The 20,678-nt window shown below is 42.3% G+C and overlaps 1 protein-coding gene across 2 annotated transcripts in view; it reads right to left on the reverse strand.

The window, feature by feature from the left end:
• E2F3 (E2F transcription factor 3) overlaps positions 1 to 20,678 on the reverse strand; it is a 43,332-nt gene that overhangs the window by 10,927 nt on the left and 11,727 nt on the right. For both annotated transcript variants that reach the window (XM_027899862.1, XM_027899861.1), the window contains exon 2: positions 608 to 719. In XM_027899862.1, the coding sequence (XP_027755663.1) occupies positions 608 to 719 (112 nt within the window). The remainder of the gene's footprint in view (positions 1 to 607; positions 720 to 20,678) is intronic.

A 20,678-nucleotide genomic window follows, 5' to 3' on the forward strand; every position in this document is an offset into this window, starting at 1 on the left:
AGGCAATGCAGATATGCAAAAATTAGTACTTTGAGCAACTAGGCAGCAGGAGTAATTGTCCAGTCATATTGCAGTGAGAGAAGGCAGCTCAGAGCTCAAAAAGAGCATTTATTGTGCTGTGCTGCTGAGGCACAGCTATCACTCTTTCCAAATCCCTGCCCAGCAAAAGACGCCCTGGCAACCAGCTGCTGTAAATCCATCAGGGAAGGAGGAGGCTGGCCTGATGAGCCTTGCCTAATAACTCTGTGTTTGATCCCATCATAATACCTTCATTCTTCAGCATCCGCCCCTCTAAGCATCCCAATGTCATGTCCTTGGCTGGAGAGGAGGCCCTTGGTGGAGAGGATGCAGGCTGCCCAGCAGACAGAGGGACAGACGTGGAAGCCAGGAGCCTCTGCAACCTCTCAGCAGCAACCCCTGCACGCTGCAAACTTGCTGTCCGTTTCCTGCTATGGAGTTGAGTATGTTGAATGCATGTCCAGGTGAGAAGAGCAATAAACACACTCTCTAAGCTAGGGAATTGCAGCCTGCTGTATTGTTTCGCTCCAATGTCAAGCTAGTAAAATAAAAAACTCTGTGCTGTACAGCATGGTACAAGTTCTCTTACTTTTTGGACTATCTGGACTTCTTGTTGCAGCTCTTCCTTTCCCCTTTGGAGTCTTTAGTCCTTCTGCAAGATACTGGTGGCCGCTTTCTCCCAGCTCCAGCCTTCGTTTTGCCTGTTAAAAAAACAAACAAACAAACAATTTTTTTTAATTTACAGACTGTTAAGAAGTGTGTTTCACGTAATCAAACACGATATTAGGGCTATAGGACAGGCAGGCAGCAGTGAACTTTTTGCAGCAAGGTTCATAGCTCATATGCATCACAATGGAATCTGAATATTTACTGGAATCCTAGGGTGGACTTAAATATGTCGCTCTCAAAGGCTAGGTTGATGAGGTTTTTATTTGGAAGTTCAACAATTTTTCTAAGTTTGAAAAGCTGAGTGACAGTTGCAAGGTGTATTTCAGTCTAGTCCGGATCTTCTTAAAAAGGTATGAAAGATTTCTACCCTCACTTGAAAACATTTTAGTTGAGAAAAACAACCAATCTCTCAAGCACACACATGTATGAACCCACAAAGCTACATATCTTTTGAAAAACACCTTATATCCATCTAACTCCGTGCACAGGTAGTTTTAGTGCAAGTTGTGTTTTTCCTTCACTGTTTGAAAGGATGGCTTTGAGAGGACCTATGAACTTTCCATCAATGAAATACAAGACCTGACATCAAGAGCAGCATTGGACAACTCTTCTCCTCTGTCTCTCAACAACTGTTGTCCTTACTGAAAGCACAACCACCACAATTATTTCCCGTATCCCACGTGCATTAAAGCTGCCTACATAAAAGCAAGGTGGAGCAAAGGTACTATTAGAAAGACAGATGCTTGAAAATCAGCTAAATGTTGCATTCAGCTCAAAGGAAAGTTGTGTACATCTTGAATAATGAAAAGAATTATGAAACTGTTAAACTATGCAACGCACAGACAAACTGCAATGAAAACCCCCACCAGTATGAATTCTGTTCCTAGACAGAAACACAATATACTATCTTTTGGAAACAATTCTATACCCTTCCATGCCACTCGGGTTACTGAAATGAAATCTGGGGATACTTGTTATCCTAACAATAGAAAGAACATTACCTGAAAGACAGAGGGAAAAGAAGGAAAAGAAGTTTTGTCTCTCTAATCAAGTTTAGACAAATAACTGCTTCTGAAGAATGTTGTTTATTCAGTTAGGTAGAGTAATTCAGAGTACTTTATTTGCTTGTTTTTTAGACTCACCCCAAAGGGTTGGATAATATTCTATTCCCCAGTGAACCAAGACAAAACAACACATTCTGCTATGGAGTTGTAGACAGATATTTCCTTACTGTGGATTTGTCTTATACATTTTACCGTAGGTCTCTGACCAAGAGAAAGCGCTAAATAAATTAATTTCTATGCATTTGTTTATGGATAGCTAACTAACATTTTTGTATTGGACTCCACTTGCAAACCTCAAACTTATTAAAAGGCAAGTTAAAGCACATGAAACTCGTACAAGCCCATGGTGCAGCAGCACGTGCAGAGCACTCAAGCCACTCTTCTCCGCATTTTGTGAGAAGGGGCACAAAATTCATTGGTGACAGAGCAAAACTGAACTTCATCCTCCTAACCAACACAGGCACTGGACCCACAGCAGACCGCTGGTGGCAGCTTCCAAAGGCCTGAAACACCTCTGCCCTGCTCAGCTCTGTAATCCAAGGACAGAGATTTTAAAAAGGTCAACTGTTAACAAAAGCATCCAGCTAATATGTTTAGCCAACGTAATTGGATTAAATTAAGATTACAGCTATTCCACGGGGAGAAATACATTTCACACTTTTTTAAGTAAAGTGTTTTTTCACCCTGAGAACTAAAAGAGAAAAGGAAGGAGGGGTAAAAAAGGGAACAATTCAGGGCGTGGGAAGACTAGGCTAAAGGGATACAATTAAAGATAAAAGAGAATCTCAAAACCAGGTGTGAGTAGGAGGGGCAGTGCTTAAGACTTAAAATCCAGAGATTTGTAGCAGCTCTCTCCATCAGAAGAGAAACTTAGGTTTGGACTATACATCAAAACTTTTTGTCTCAACTTGTCTGCAAGACACAAACAACAGTATTTTGCCTCTGCTTTTGTGGTTAAAAAGACTTATAAGTTTCTCCCATGAACTTCAAATGATCAGGGAGAACACAAACAGCATCCTTTAGCTGCACACAGCAGCACAAGCCTATCCACATGTGCTGGGGTTTCTACAAACAACATGCTCCTGTCAAATCTCACCACATACTGTACCTCTGGACAGTATGGGACTAGTGACTAGCTTCTGGAAAAATACCAAATGACAGAGAGAACGCTACAAGACAGTAGTTTTTCAGGGTCCAAAGCACGCAGAAAGCCTGAGAGAGGCACAGAGCAAAATATTTTGGAGGAGTTTAAAAGATCTTGATTACCGACAGGCAATTTTAGCAAACTCTGAGGAATGCTTAACATCGGGCCAGATGTTACACGTCAGTCAGCAAGCGCTCTCTTCCCCTTCCTGTTTTACAAACTACATAACTGATAAGATGCAGGACTGGAGTGGTATATTCTCTCAATTTCTTCTTTCCTGAATTACAGATCAAAGATTTTCTATTGCCTTTTTCTTTGCAGGATCCTGGGTGACTCACAGTTTCTCTCTCCCGTCTCCAAAATTATTCATAGTGCTTTCCCATATCAGGCTTCCCCTTCAGGAATCTCAAGATCTGTGCTCAGCAAAATCAGTGGCCCTTTTAAAAACCATCTTGTATAACTTATTTCTGCTACAGCACTATATTCATTATTTGCACTATTTGTGCAAATTAGTATTATTTGTCTTTATTGCATTGTTTGATCAACCAGAGCGTGCACAATCACCTGACACAATATGTGGGACCTGCTAAGAAGTAACAAGCCAAAGGGCACCACCACAAAGCATCCCCATGACAGGGAGGGATAGGAAGCACAGGGAGTAAGAACCTCTCAGTGACATGAAATCTGAGTGCAACAAATGGAAGTCTAATTCCTCAGCGGGACTGTGCAAGGATACAAAACACATGGGGCAATGAGACAGGTAAAGCCACAAACTGATACATCCAGCTAGAGACGTAAAAGTAACAGGAAAGCATCCCACGGAGTTGAACAAGACACCTCCCTAGCCCCTTGGTAAAGAGGTAAAACCTGTGGCATTAACTGTTTAAGTTTCTCTTCCAATAGCATGAACAATCCCTGATATAGATACAACAGATCGACTGTTCAGTGCAGACCCCAAAAAACTGGTGGCACCTTGACTCCTATGTAGTTTTGCCTTTTTAGCTTCTATCTCTTTCTACAAAAAAAAAAAAAAAAAAAAAAAAAAAAAAAACCAAAAAAAAAAAAAAAAAAAAAAAAAAAAAAAAAAAAAAAAGATACCCATAAGAATATCTTCATAAAAATACTTGTCTATATAGGAAAATAGTTTAAAAACTCCTAGGATAAGCCAAGCATTTTCAAGTAGGCAGGACCTGATGCAATTCACTTCGCAATACTCAGTCTTGGGGATTAACTTTTAAGAGGACTTGGAGGCAGATGTGCTTACAGAGGAGTAGAAAAGGAGCCAATGTAGTTTTCATTAGCTGAAAAAAGGGGTAGAAAAGGTGCAAATGGGAGATTGTAGCCCTTTCCTCTCAATGGGTTGTTTTGACTTTATGGCTACATGGGTCTAACAGGTTGCTAACTACCTCTTCTGCTTTCTCCCTCCATCCCTGCGCTCTCCCCGCTACCCTGGTGCAGGCAGCACCTGATCGACGAGTCCTCATCAGCCCCCACCAAAAAAAAGCTGGTTCAAGGGGTCACAACTGGGAGCAACTTAGTCCTCCTCCAAAACAGAAGTGAGTTTTCTGCCGGGTGGGTGATGTGTCTGCACTGAGAACTGCTGAGCAGAAGAGGTGTGACACCGCCCGATGTCCCTTGGGGCATCAGCTTGGCATTTGAGTGGCTTCGCTTTCACGTCACACAGCAATCAACTCCACTTCTCGGGGAAAGAAACTGACGGCAATTAAAAGGAAAAAAAAAAAAAAAAGTCAAGAGTACCACCTTGTACTAGACAAGTATGTGCTAAGCATGAGGTAACAGCCGGCACAGGGTTTTGTCAAGATAGCAGAGAGCACAGTCCTGTGGTGAGGCAGACAGCATGTTTCTCAAGACTGCATCATGTCCAACCAAAACATCATTTTCTTCAAGAACTGTATTTCTAAGTTCGAGTGAAGCAGTAAAACACCCTCTAATTCTTTCCAGTGATAAAATCATGGAGCGTAACACTAAAATTTTTCCTGTCACGTGTGTGTCTCTCGGCCTTATTACTGAATGCAAGTTAGTTGCACTGTTTGCAGGAGACATAATTAAGAAAAAATTTACATTATCTGGGCTACCTTTTCAAAATCCTTTGTCTGAAATATTCCTGTACCCATTATGCTTTAGCAAGCGCACAAAACTTGATAGAAGAATTATCTGAGTCGGGCATATTCTATTACCCCCAAACCCAAAATTTAAGAACACCTGGAAAAGCATAGTCGGAACATTTTCATTACAAACATGAGGAGCCAAATTCCATTTCAAATTAGTGTCACAGCTCTTGGGCCTGCCCAGGCTCTGCCCATCCCATCCCCTTGGAGGTCCCATTTGGGCCTGAGACACATCCAAGTCCCCTACTCCCTCGCAGCCATTCAAGGTATCTCAGAGGAGCAGCAGTCTGATTTAAATACAAAAGGACAAAAGCTGAACTCAGAATGAGAGCAAAAGTACCCTGGGACAAAGCCTGCTGAGATGGGGACAGAAGATAAAATAACTTATTCCAAACAAAGATGGGATGAAGAGCTGAAAAGAAACTCCAGTTTAGGGTTGACTGTGCAGGAAAAATAGGAAGACTGGAAATGACAAAGCATAGCAAGGAATAAATTGTTTATATTAAATGATAGCTGATAATGAATTAAGCAGAAATGTGTCTCAGGGCTCAGCTGTGGGTGTCTCAGGGCAAGGAATAAGATGGGCAAGTTAAGCAAGGGAGGATGACTAAGCCTGGAGTAGTCTCTAGAAGATATTACAATTGCTAGGGGCAGATAAAATTGCAGCTTTTCTGTATGCCACGACGATGCTGATATTACTGGGGAGGGGATGCAAGCCTTTCCAGGCAGCACAGATAAATTATGACCGCAGTGAGGAAGCCATAGCATAGATGCTTTACCAGTCTGCACACATTTTCTACAGCCTTTCAACCGCATTTTCTAAATTAAGCAGTCACATAAAAATACAATTTAAAAGCTCAAGCTCTAGAGGCACAAACTCTAGAAAGCTGTTCCAGAGGTCAGGAGCTGCAGAGAAGAAAGAAAACATCTTAAAGGAAAGGGCAAATTAAACTTGAGCTTGATGAGGAAGGAACACAAGAGAAGAAGCAAAGGAAAAAAGACACCTTGGGGTGAATGCACAGAAATATTCATACGCTAAGGAAATGTCTCCACTGAATGAGGTGATACAGGCTATGCATTTAGAACATACTCAAATGAACAAACCCAGGTATGTTGAGAGCCCTGAGTGCCTGCCAGAGGCTGCACCCAGCTGAGGGCACGGCATACACGACTGCTACTGCCAGGAGAGACTGAAAAACAGGGAGAGGTGCAGAGAGGAAAGAAGAGGAGCTCTCAGAAAGGAAGGGTCTGAGCTCTGCTGGTCAGCTCACACGCAAAGAAACACCTGAGGTCAGCAAAAAGATGCAAGAGGACTACCAGAGCTCCTGCCTTCAGACTCCTACTGACAGCTCATTTCATACCTACCTCCCCATAGCTCAACAGAAATAAGTTTGCAGCTCAAACTCCTGGAAGGGAGAGGGATTTCGGTTTTCCACAAAGAAATATTTACCCAAGTGGTCTACACACATACCAATAATTTGTACCACACTACCCCAGGTTTCAAGTAATTAATTGTGACAGTAGAAAACATCTAAAAGGAGGTTAAAGCAAAGAATAGGAAGATAAAGAAAGAGCTAGGAATTAAACTACTTGTATGTAAAAGACGATAAACTAAGTACGTCCTCAAAAGGAGAGTTCAAAAAGTTCTCTCAGCTCTTCCCAAAAATATAACTTCTTTGTCAGAAGTAGACATTCCCATACAAGAGGAGACTAGGAATGGCAGTGTAATGAAAACATGACCTCAATATTCAGTTTTACACATAGCCCATTCATTCGACTGAGGTAAAAGAATATGAAAAGATACATAAAAATAGTGCCTAGAAAATTGAATACATTGTAAAACCAACACAAGACAGAAAAGGAATCTGAAATAATAGCTACTTTTTCACCAGGATTATTAGCTGAGTGACAAGCAGCTCTTATTTAAAGTAAAATTTAAAGCATCATTTTAAAGCAGATGAAAACACAGTTTACAGAAATCATACTGATCAACCTACTCCAACACAAAAGCCTCACATTTTTTTCACACAAAACAGCAACTGTATTAAAAAAGGACCAGAAAATCCTTTCTATTATAGCAATTTCTGTTTCCTCCACTATCACCTTATTTTTCAGCATATTATAGTTTTGACTGAGGGAAATTCTTCTTTAGCTCTTATGTTGAAATTATTAATTTGGCTACAGTCCAGTTGCTTGTTTTTAATGTAGATGAAAATTAAAAGAAAATCCCCTTTGTATGTCTTAATTGGGTTCATAATTTAATAAGAGGCACCTCACAATTATCAAATTAGATGACATTCTGATCATCTGCAGCCCCTCCTTATTAGGCATTTAACACTGAGGACTGAAGGCTGATGGTGTTACTGTGGTGAAGTTTCTCTCAAGGTCTAATTCAACAATCCTATTTCTATCAATTTTCCATTTTCATGATTCCCTCAGAAGTATCACAAGTGTCAAGGAACTCATGAACTGTTAGTGCTTAAAGATCAAACCATAAGAGTTATATTTAGCTCCAAAAAAGTTAAAATGTGGGTGGCCAAGTTTCAGCGGCAAATTCTTGTTTGAAAGCAGGACCCAAGCCAGAGGGACTCAGTGACGGCTTCCCCTCCTCAGGATGAATATGCAGAAAGACGCAACGCAAGTGTCATGAGTGCCTCCCAGTCATTGCTGCAGAACACCACACACAAAGCCATTTTTAACACCCACAGAAAGGAATACATTAGCTCTCAGGCACGCTCAGCAGTTTGAGCACGGATAGCTCGCTCCGGTGTCAGTGGCGCTGCGCATCGATGCCACCCCAACGTGGCAGCTCACACTTCTCTCCCCCCAAATCCCTCTGAACAGAAGCACATTTTCAACCTGAAGGAAACCAAGAAAGTACTGAAACATAGCAATGGCAAATGGTGGTTTCTCGCTGCATTATAATCTTCATGAACCGATTACCTTTGATTTTCACCCTGATACATCATGTGACCCTTCTGCCAGGTCAGAGTATCTCACAGGCACCACCGCTAACATAATTCTGGTGTTGAGGTAAGTGGACAACCCCGTTCGATGCTATTCTATTTTCTGCTCATAGAGCTACCCAAATGCCATGGGAGCAGCCTATGCCCTATAAGACTTGTGCTCAGTATAGTAGCCACTGTCAAAACGTGCAGCTTATCTCAATTCTCCTACTCTGCTGCAGTACTTTGTAATTTCCTTGCACTAAAAGAGGAAGGGCATTACAACGGTTATGCAAGAAATAAACCAAAGCATAAGCCATGTTTCTGGCCTCAAACCAAGAGAATTACACCTATGCTGCATAGGAAATGAATCATCTGAGATCTTTCTCACTGCAATTTTTTCCACCAAGTATGAAACAATTACTTCTCACTAGAAGCAATGGCTTTGCACTGCACTAAGGTTGAAAGCTCCAGTTACCACTTCATGTTGAAATATGAAAAGGTATTTTCAGGAAACTGCGCCCAGTTTTTCATCTCAACTGCTCAACTGCCCAAGGTGAGGAGCGCATGTGTCTCTGGGCAGTCCTGAAACGGCTCTGTCCCACAGCTACCTCCTCACCTCAGCAGATGCCAGAGGCTGAGCTGCACCTGCCTGGTTAAGGTGGAAGCTCTGGAGACAAAAAGATGTCATGACAAACAGTAAAGACCTCGTACGCAGAAGCACAGACAGACAAACCAATGTCTGGGGGGATGGAATCCTGACTACAGGTTTTTTGGGGGTGTCTGAATACAGCAGGACAGTTTCCCTCCCATTCCCTGGAAAGCATGGCCAGGGCCGTGGTGGTAAGGCTAGACTGATCCTACCAACCAACGCCAAAGCTCCCAGCCATTCACCCACCCCCGTTCCCGAAGACACCACTTCAGCCAGGCTGCTGCCTCCAGAGCAAAGCTTGGGGGTTTTCAGTTGTGGTTCGCATCAGCGATTTCTCACCACAGACACCCTTCGAAGAAGACAAGACTGTCATAAAGCAGGCCTGATGCTGCACTTTCAAACTGATGGCAAGCAGGTGGGGGGTGAGTAACGTGAGGGGACAGCACGTGATGGCAGAGCAGCCATGTAAGAGACTTCTTAGTGTAATTTCTTTGCATTGCATTGATATGTCACAATCACACCTACACGGGTCCACTTTTTATGTCGCCCATCAAGATCAAAGTAAGTCAAACAAGGATGTGATAGTTTAAACTCACATGGTGAGTGACGGGGCACCACATGTCCATGTGGCTGCAGAGCTGCCTGCAGTGTTTCAGTCCTTCAGACTTTCAGCCTCCTGACTAGCAAGGCTAAAATTGAGCCGGACCAAGGGCAACACATCTTTCATTCCACTTTAAGGAGGATCCCAAAGAAAAACCATTGCAAAGTAGTCAGTCTTAAAATATATCCTAGGGAACATTTTGACTTTAGTATTTAGGGACCGGTTTTTAAAGTACTCTTTTTAAAAAGCCATCAACTTCAAAATAAGATTGTGATTGGATTAGTTCCACTGAATGGCTTCCACTCCATGTGTAGAAATTAGCACAGCTACTTAAAAAAGAAAAACTTTCAAACAGTCTGTTGTCTGCCAAATTGCCAACTAAACAAACAAGCCCTGGGACTGGGGGAGGAAGGACACTGAGAGCTGGAGAATAGAATAGGGTGAACTTCCTTGAAGGAAATTCCAGTAAATGCCATGGAGTATTACATAAACAGATTAAAAATTATAGCAGCAGCATACTGGGCATATATATATTGACACAGGAATCGGGAGAAGTCTAACTTACATAACATACAGAATACAGTCATAAACTTCTCTATGAAAATGTATTTAATGAGATTGGATCCATACAAATTGGTAAGTGAGAAGGAGGAGCACTTACAAAGCCACACTAGAGCTATCTCAGTGTAGGTGCTCTGTAATGATGCAAGATTGGGCTTGCATCACAAAGTTCTCTCACTAAATTGCAAGCCTAAGCTACAGCATCTTGAGCTTTGTTTTCCTTGGATACAGGACACCTACAAGAAAGGACAATGTCTGTGAAATTACACCAATGAAATTCAAGTTTTCTTGTCTGCACAGGTCTGTGGTTCGAGATTTCCCACCTTGGCACCCCAAACCTTCCCATTCTCCACACAAAATACCCATACAAAGTTGTACCAGAGCAGTGCCAAGGGACTGCATCACTTGACTGACTGAGAGGTGACTCATAGGGAACCAAATAACTTGCATATCCTTTCAGAAATTAATGACAGAAAGGATCTGTATGCAAACACTTCAGAAACTACAGCAGAGAGCTACAGACTAGAAGGTAGCAAGTTTAAAATACTCAGATGCACATGAACATTAGTGTTGGGTATTCGTGCCCCCAAAGAAGATGAATCCTTCCTTAAAAATGTCGACAGCAATCTTGACTCCATGTTTTTAATTCCCTGCCTGAGGTACGATGGCTCTTACCTCTAACTACTTCTTCAATTAATGTAATTAGTTATGAGAAGCCATATCTGAAGTAGCAAAACCTTTTATTTCGAAGTACTTTCTTAACCTAGTTCCATACAGGTATAAAAACATAGAGCTAGATACCCCAAAAGTAATAAATGGACTTTGAATCCATTTAGGGTGATAAAAACATTATCTAGTTTCCAAAGGTCATTGAGCAAGTTGACAAAAAACACTCAGAAGACCCAGATGAAATGCTATGATCTACATTTACAGAGTCAGAGGATAAGAAATAACATAGAGTGTTAAAATAACATATAGTGTTAAGCATTTACTGTCATACAGTTCTGTACATTATGTCAACAGTAAGAGTGTTAGTTCACTTTAAGGAAGTCTCAACATTGTTCAAACAGATTAACCCTGATAAATTATTTCTGCACCTACAAGCAGCTATAATGCTGACTTCGCACATGAGATTGATTTATCATTTGCAAGTTAATTAAGTATAGTTTTGAAAATGAAATTACCCATATCACGTAAAAAAAGACGCTTAAGTAACCTTGAAGAAGTTAACACAATAACCTTCTCCACAAACCAAACCTCAGAGTAAGAAAAATAAAAGTGCCCAAGAAACAGGAAACAGAGTTTACATACCCAAAAGCATCTATTTCTAGAAGCAGTTGGAAAGGAGGCTCCAGATCAGCAGAAAGTCACAGAAATAGATAAAAGCATTATGAGAAGAGAGCAAAGGAGAGAATCACAGATAGCAGGGACCTGGAGATACCAGTTGTGGCTGACAGCCTCCTCCCATCTGAGATCTAGAGCTGGTGCTGCCATCAGAAGGTTTCTTCACAGCACATTTCTTTGACTACAAACTGATTTTCACCTAGTCTGGGTTGCTAAACTCTAGGAACTGATGATCTCCTCCCTCCCCACGTCAAGGTAGGCATGTACCCTTATTGCACAGGCCACTTTAGCAACAGCTTATATGGCTGAAAGGGAACAAAGATAGCTGAGTTCCTAATGTTTTAAATACTGTGTAATGTCACAAAGAAAAACTAATCCACCCAGCTTTTGCTGTGATGCACAAACTACCCCAGCAGTATTTTATCACCCCATCAGCCACACCACGGAGCAGAACAACCTGGGAGTGTTGGCAAAATGACAATAAATTATTTAGTTCAAATAGGAAGTTTTACTTATTGACAGAGAGGGAATAAAAACAAGACAAGAAGGCAGCAGTTCATAAGAAAAGTGAAGGAGTATTGATAGATTAAACAATTTTCTTCTTTACATCTGGTTAAATTCTGTCATGCAATGCACGGGGCAATCTAAAAAATTGATGTGATAGCCTAATTTACAAGACAACATCCAAAACAGATCTGTTATCACAAGGAACAAATTTTGAGGGGAAAAGAAGCTGAAGTTGTTCTTCTTTTTGAGATTATGTAGTGTATTTTTGAAAAACTGACCCACACGTGACACAATCTGTCCATTCTACTTTGTCTTCTTTACTGTGTATTTCCTAAACTAAATACCTTGAGATGACTCCTCCAGAAAAAACTGAAACTACCTTTAAGTCTCAGATTTTAAAATGAAGTGAATTCACAATTTCCCTCTAACCTGCCCTTCGAGTAAAGAAAAGAATACAGCTTTCTAATATGACCTCCTACGTATCCCAGACTCTAGTTGCTACACCATTGTAGTCAAGGATGGGAATACCATTTCAGAATCCTTTTATGAAAGTTAAATGAACAAGCACTTGTCAGGAAGGACCACAAACACAGCTGCTCTCACCAAAAAGCAGGTAGATGGACTTGTTTGACCTCAAGGCTGTTCAGAGCTGAAATTACAGAGCATAACTGCAGATGAATTAGAGCAAAACATTCATAGTGTCAAAACTTGAAGGTACTAACTCATGATTATTTTTCCCTCACTTAAAAAAAAAATAAATCTAATTTCCACTCTCAGTTTGCATTGTTTCAGCTTTCAGCATTAAGTTCTCCATGTGCTCAAGTTCAACAACTTAAGATGTCCTTTAACACCAGAATCATCTCGCTAAGTGGCTGAGGTGGGAAAGCACCTCTAGAGATCATCTAGTCTACCTGCTGCTGCTCAAAGAGGAGGCAACTAGAGCAGGATGCTCAGGGCTGCCTTCAGCTGGGGTTTTAATATTGCCAGTGAAGGAGACTCCACAATCTAAGAGACCTATTCCAGCATTTGATCACCCTTGCTGTAAAATCTCGTGCTTAAATGGAATTTCTTCATTTCACTTCGTGCCCATTACCTTCCATCCTGTTACTGTCTACCACTGAGAACAGCCTGGCTTCACCTTCTTAAACCCCTCTGCTCGTGTGTTTATACACCTCCTGACTCAACAGTCCCAGCTTTCTCAGCCTCTCCTTGTGCAAGAGATGCTCTGATGCCTTAGTCACCCTTACAGCCCTTTACTGGACCTGCTCCAATATATGGCCATGTCTCTCCCGTAACAGGGAGCCCAGAACTGGACCCAGCAAGTCAGATGTGTCTCACCAGGGCTGAGCAGTGGGAAAGGATCATCTCTCTCAACCTACTGGTAACACAATGCCTAATGCAGCCCAGAAGGCCATCAGTGACCTTTGCCATAATAGTACATTGATGGGCACAGGATCCCCTGGGCTCTTTTTCCTGCAAAGCTGCTTTCCAGCAGGTTTGCCCCAGTCCATTCTGGTGCCTCAAGTTATTCCTCTGCAGAGGCCAAACTTTGCACTTCTTTTCCTGAACTTCATGAGCTTCCTGTCAGCCCCTTTCTCCAGCCTGTCAAGGTCACTCTGGGTGGCAGTGCAACCATCAGCTACGTGAAACGTCCCCCCGAATTCTGTATCTTGTATACCAGTTCAGTCATCCCTTAATATTAATTTCTGAAGTAAAATATTGCTTAAGTAAGTTGCACTGAAGGGCATTTCCTTCGGACCTCAAATAATTTTTGCTGCCCTACTTAATATCATCTTCTATTTTCAACGTTTTCCCCTTACAATTACTAGCTTGAATTGCATGTTATTTTAAGTATCAGCTGCACCAAAACTGCTGACTGAGGCAAAAGTATCCCCCCATCTTGTTCCTTTTCTTGTACATACCAGGATGCAAACCTCAGTGCCATCACCTTTAAGTGTTGTGCTGGAGGCTGGTGTGCTGTTGCTTGTCCACTACAGACTTCCCAGAAGTGCTGCTTTCCAGGATACAGGCCCTCTTTCATAAGGCATAGCCTGCATTCCCTGTTCTCTGGCATACAACTTTGCCTTTCGCCGTATTAAAGACGCAGTGTGTTCGAATGTGCCTACAGTGCAAGTTTTGAGAGCTCCATTATCACTTACTCTTCTGCTGGCAATTACTACCAGTAACAGTTTTTTTGTTTACTTCTGTGACAATGATGAAAGCTCCATACCACTGGGATTAGTGCAAATACTCACTGGAATCAATCAAAAGGACTCTTTTCCTGCCACTTAGCCAACTTTTAATCCAATGCCACATTGACAGCTACTTTTTTCTTTAATCAAAATGCTTTACAAAATCAAGCATATTTCCTATCAGCCTCATTCACATGTCAGACAGCTGTATCTTTACTAACTTTTAGCTTCTGGTTGAAAGGCAGGAAAAGAAGAAAGGTGAGCTGGCTATTGGATATTGCTGGTAAACACTTTTGGAAACACCACAAGTACTCTTTGCAGTGCTGTATGCAGAATTCCATCCTCATAACTGCATACTACTTAATTCTACAGAAAGGGTTATTTCAAGACTGTTGGCCATCCCAAGTGTTTGGGAATTTTTATGGGTGCTGGCGTGAAACTGGAAGAACAGAACATTAGCAGAGAGGCAAAAGAGGTGACACCTAGACCGAAAGCAGAAGCTCACATGTCTATTCAGGAGCTTTAATTTCCATTCGCCGTAGCCTAAAGTTCAGAGAAAGTCCATTTGGCTTCTACCACTGCTGCCTTCCCCCTCTTTTTGTTTTTGCTACCTGTCTTACTGTGTAACTATGCAGTTATTAGAACTGTCCCATAGGCAATAGACAGCTAAATGGGATTTTCCAGAAGCCTGGAAAAGTCTTCCAGTGGAATTTAGCACTAAAATACCACCTATTAAAGGCTGCACTAAAAATTCCTTTCTTTAAATAACTTTGAAGAGAGAAGAAATCTATCTACTCAGTTTAGGTCCACGGGCTCTACCACAAATGTACCTGAATCTGCTCAGAAGATAAATGACCATATGGTTTAATTGTGCTGCCTTCACAGAAACTGTAACTTTCTCTTTTATGATCAGTACACCTTGATCCTTTTCATTTTCAAATGCACTCCCACTTCTGAGTCATCTTTCTCTCACACACACATACACTTTTCAGTCTCTCCTTTTCATCCTTTTCCTCTTGTTTTAGTAAAAGCTGTAGGTAGGGCGAACTAAAATAGCAAGTTTCACAACTGGACATGAGACATCCTTAAATTTAGATCAAATAAGCCCTTCCAAAGTACACGGGAGCCTTCCATCCAGACAGATTTATAAAAGCTACATATAATTATGGAAAGCAATAGGATCAAAAATAGCCTGTGTATGATGGCCTTTCTCGACAGTATATGGAGAGGAAGGAGGACAGCCTTATTCTCTTAGCAGACAGAGGAAAGGTAAGACAACTTAGGACAACCACATGAAGTCTCCACCAGCCTGTAAGCTTGTCACATTGCTAAAAACCCTTAAGCATGATAGATTTCCAAAACAATCCTCATTTTCTACACTAATTTTTTTTCCCCAACCCTAATTACAAACTATAATCAAGCTGTAAAGCTAAGAATACCCAAGAACACTTGACTACGTTTCACCATCTGAGACTGGAGGTTCTTATCCCAGCTAAAGCAAAGATGGTCTTGGAAGAAACCTGCTCTGCCAGTCATTGGTTTGTCTTGGAAGTATAAAACTCAAGAGAATGCAAAAACCTGTTGTCTTGCCTTGACATCCATAATTTCTACCCTTTCAACAGGCGCCCGCTGATGATAGCAGCAAGAGTCAGCTTACTCCCAACTTTCCTCCCACGCTCTGCGCTGGCAAGAAGCCCTCATGCACTCTGTGTTAACTTGGAACGAGTTTCGCAGCGTGGTCCTACACTTTCCACCACAAACTGGAAATTTTGTGTCCACTGCAGGCAAATACATTTTATTGAATTAAATACAAGAAAGTAAATATGGCAGGGTTACAGTGCTCCTTGTGTAAAACACTGACTTCCAAAATAAATAGGAACGCTACACAGCTTTTGTATATTACTATCCTGCAAGTGTTTCAATGCACAGTGGTGCTAAAGAAAGTATCAGGAGAAAGAAGGAAATTATCGCACCTACTGAGGGGAGACCTGAGGCTTCTGGCAGTGGGCAGTGTGTGTAAGGATTGACAGATAAATTATGTTTGAAATTAGGAAACAGATTAAAGCGATAACCCTTATTTTGCAGCCCCATTAGTTACAGGCTGTCCCCGGAGTTTGTTAGTTACACACACTAGGAGTTTGTATGTGGAGGTTTCCTTACAACCACAATACACCTCCTTTTAAGCCAAAGCTGAAATTCAGCAGTGTATTTTGGTCACAAAGGCAGAATTCTGCAGCAGCATGGAATAAGCAGGGCCCTGGGTGTTCCCGCTGCCATGCAGGCTGGCTTTACACCTCACCACTTGAGGGGCAGAAATGTGACTTTGCTAGGAGTACAGTCATGAAGCTCAACAGTCCTTGACAAACTTTGCACGTGACTAGCATTCATTACCACTCAACTTTCCAGAAGCTTCAGAGCCTTCCCACCTTCATAAGCTATGCAAGATAAGACCCTCGGTTGCGGTTGCTGCGGCTGTTGGTTGTAAAAGCCATTGCAATTGCTATCTCCAGGGATTCTGCGACCTTTCCTGCAAGACCACGACTCCTTTACTTTGATCTGTTAACAATCAGTCACACTAAAGCCCCGCTCGGAGCGACTGTACCTGCCAAAGCAGCACAGCCAGTCTTTCCTCGGGAGGTATTCCCTGACGGCAAAGACTGTGGAGAAGGCCTACAGTATTGCAAGCTCATTACACACACAACTTCTAGGCACAAATTACATTTATATCTTCACCTACTTCAATGCCAGCCGTCAGACTGTAATTAAATTACGCGTAGCCTGGGAGCCTCAGTCGGGGACTGGAAGCGGAGCGTACGAGGCACGGTGCAAACGGCTCTGAGAGAACACAGATCCTCAGTTTAAGCAAGCACAGGTTTCCTCTGTGAAATGAGAATCTTTTTCAGACATCTTTACTCCTCCACAGACTCTGTAACCCACCAAACTGCCACCAAGCCTTCCAAAGCTGAAAGTGGGAGATAGGCAGAGTGTGTGAGTTCCCTTCAGCCCTTGGGCACTGCCGGCATGGCTCTGGCAGCTGCACGTCCTCGGTAACCTAAGCAGTGAGTAACAGCACAAAAGCTGCCTATTTCTTTACGGAGCCATCTGTTAGGTTTTCGTTACGCACAACTCCACTGGCTTCTAGGAGATGCTGAGGTCACACACACAGAGAGACTCTTGGTCTGCTGCCACATGAAGTGAGAGAGCATGGAAGGGGGCAGCCTCTGCTGGCCACCTCCACCCTAATCATGCGGCCAGCTGGGCCACGGAGCTCCCTGGGCTGTAAACTAATCACTCACCCAGTGTTAACTTTCAGCTGGAGCAGGTCCCCAGTCTGGCGAGCACAGGCACCAAAGCAGGGAGGGAGGGCAGCGTGACCCTATTTGTGGCAGCACCAACCTGGATCACTGGAAGCTGACTGCGAAACCACATGCCCCAAGTGTCTCCCAGGATGGTTCCACGAAATCCCCTCTGTCACGGGAAGCGCTTCTAGTAGCACAGACCTGGTCCCCCAGTTCATACTTTCCTTCCTACCCCATCAGGCAATTAAGGCTATTCTGGCTATGAGAAGATTACATTTCATTTCCAAGAACATGCAGATAGGAAACAGGAGGATATTTTAGTGTCCAAGACAAACAGCCATTCCCATGCTGCTGAACTGCATGAATCCGTCATGTTGGTCTAGGGCACGATGGTGAGGAGCAATGGGAAGACCTCTGTCCCTCACCTCCTGCAGAGACCCATCATGACTGAATTGCTTTGCATGAAAATCCCTGCATAGAGCTAGTGACCATCTGAAGGATTTTGACATGGTATTTAATCACCTTCTCTTTGTTATGGTCTTCAGAAATACCAACCAGTTTACCAAGCAGCACAACTGCTTAACAATAGTATGTGACTACTGATTTTAACGTGCTGAAAATAAGCTTTGTTACATCTATCCCAAAAGAGTATCTTGAAAGTGTAACAAGGAAGGAACCAGAATCATCAGTCAGTAATATTATCACTCTTTTCTCACAGCCGGAGCTGCGTTCCTCATAGGCACTGCAGAAAACAAAGAGAACAAAGCTAATCAAATACTACCACCTTTCTTCCCCTGCGTTATTGCTTCTCCTAAGATTGACCACATTTGTGGTTAAATGCAGGGAGTCAAACTTCCTATAAGCAGTGTTGTTACAGTCCCAGATTTCCACTGTGGTTCAGCTGTATCACAGCTCTGGAAAGACAAACTGGCACATGCTCAAACCGCCACCTTCACTCCTTCAGGTGAAAAAACTCCCTATTGCAACTCTAAAAGCTTCTTTACCTGAAATACCTCACTGGCCCTCCTTCCTAAAGATTTTAATACTGAACCTAAAGAAAAAAAAAAAAACAAACAAACAACAAGCCATCTTGGAAGAAATTGGTATTTTGGATAAAACTGCTTATCGAAGGTACTGACGCAATTTCAGCATACGAGGGGAGATGAAACAGCTAGTTAAACTGGAGAAGCAGAAGCCCAGCTGCTCAGGATTCCCACCTCACACCTCTTATCAGTGTTCCCGAGAAGGCCTTCTGCTCAACTCTCACAAGGCCCAAGGCTCCCACCTTTTTGTCCAGGCAATCCAAAACCTTCACCAGTTCTTTTGCAATGTGAAGCTCACGTCACCAAGACTGATAGTCCAATCTCAGCTGTCACCAAGATGTTATGTGAAGCTGCCTGATCTGGTGCCAGGATTAGCAGCTTGCTCCCTCGGCAATCAAGTCTGAAGATGACAATCTGCACAAACTCACAGGTAACTCCAAGCATTTGCTGGTAAATGTAGCTCCTCACAACAACAGACGCTCCCAAGTTTGTCTTCTAAAAAGGATCAGCTCAATGCAAAATGGACAGCTGGCATGTGGCGTTTAAGGCCATTTTTCTGAAGAGAAAAATCAGGTCAGGATACCACAACCAGGTAGTCAAAGCAGACCAAAGAAATTCAGAATTTCAGGTCTGACTCTAAAAGCAATAGGAAACTATAAGCTGAAGTTTCTCTACCCTATGCAGTTACAGATAAGAACAAGAAAGCAACTAGTCATGGCCCTGATCAATATTACTATCAAAAAAATTCTGGTCTTACATGTGTAGGGCGCATGTAGACACACAGGTGAGGTGGCATGTGCAGGAAGATCTCCCCCGTGTAAGTGAGCTGTTGCATCAGCCCTGACCTGTACACCCACCTCCGTTCAGACCAATACACCTACTAAGCCACACTCCTTTTTCCCTCAGAGAAGAGTGCACCATGTACCTTCCCATTAAGAAAAACACTCTTAATTCAAGGTTATGGCTGGGAAGATGACTGTCTCTGCTCCATGCTGGGGCTCATGCCCTCACAGTCACAGAGGGGCACTCAAACACAAGGCAGAGTGACAAAGAGGACAAAAAGCATCCCCTCTGTCATTCAGGGAGAGGCGAAATACTTGTAAGAAGGTCTTCAACATTACTTTGCAGTGAAAGGAACAATATATTTTCATACAATTTGAGCAACATTAACCGAAGGGTCTGAGGCTGAATTTAGACAAAGTATCTGACACCAGCTGTTCAGGAAGAAAAGCAAGCCTTCCAGGACCATTACAAGCAGGTGAGTTACCTTCTAGGCATGCTGTGCTTGTACAATCAGTGGGAAAGCTGGCGTGGCTCTGGTGGGCAAGTACGTTTGCTGCGATCTTAGTGCCACCCCTCTTACATCATTGCCCTATTATGCAAAATTCCAGAAGTTTAACAGTGTTCCACATCTGCTGGCTTTTCCATTTCAACAAGGCATTGCCATCCAACAAGTCAATAAGGCAAGCTCAAGTATCTGGTATTTTTAGCTAGATATACTACAGCACCTCCACAGATGCCTAGAGTTTTCTCCCCGCAAGGTCTGAAGGAGATTCTTCCCTTCTTCACTGCTGGTTGAGCAGTGTTGAGAGCTTGGGGACTGCTTTTCACATGCTGAGGCAACTGAGCTCTTCAAACAACTGAGAAACACACATTTCTCCACTTCAAATGAAGTACTTAAAACAGATATAATCGCTGTCTGGTACAAATGCTGCTGCTCCCCCACCTTGGAGGAAGTAGGGAAATGTTTTCAGAATAGCATTGAGGCCATCTAAAGAGCTAAAGGGTAGTAAAAAACCCCCCAACAACTATACAAATACAAAGGGGAAAGAAAAAGGCTGAAAATCTGATAATTTTTTTTACTGAAAATGTAATGATTCAATAACTCTTGATTCGCTCCAAGACAGAAAGACCTTGGCCTTAAAGAAAGGAGTCCATCTTAGTCTCTGCAGTGCAGATGAGAACAATCCCCTTTTTGCTTGCTCTGACTTATTGCTAAATTGATTATTCTCCAGGACTAGGAAAGCGAGAGAAAGGAGTAAGGTTATAATCACCCTCATAAAATTCTTAAAGGTAAAAGGAGTGAATGCATCTTACTTTCCTAGCAACCCTCTTCCCTAATTCTGAAGCAAATAAATCACACTAAGGATAGTATCCTGAGCATATGGCTATGAATAAAGGAGATTTGCCTGATTTTCTTTTTTCTCTTTTCTTCTTTTTTAAAATTAAATATCAGTGTCTTTTTTAAAATTAAATATCAGTGTAAAATAAACATCAGCCCCTGCACATTTCCTTTCACAGCAAAAGGGGTTTCTGTCCCCCTAAAAACAAACAAACATCACAAAAAATGCATTCTAACTACCAACTTTTACCTCTGCCCACAGAAGGCTGTACCTAAGCTTAATGCCTAGCCAACAGTATGCAACCTGTTCACTACTGCTGCATTTACTTCCCACATTTTCAGCAAAGCCTGATGCTACCAAGACGAGAATAGGCAAGGACTTTAGCAT

The sequence above is a fragment of the Empidonax traillii genome, unplaced genomic scaffold, assembly GCF_003031625.1.
Source record: "Empidonax traillii isolate 1590-97213 ecotype Southwest subspecies unplaced genomic scaffold, ASM303162v1 scaffold692:size495628, whole genome shotgun sequence".
Taxonomy (NCBI): domain Eukaryota; kingdom Metazoa; phylum Chordata; class Aves; order Passeriformes; family Tyrannidae; genus Empidonax; species Empidonax traillii.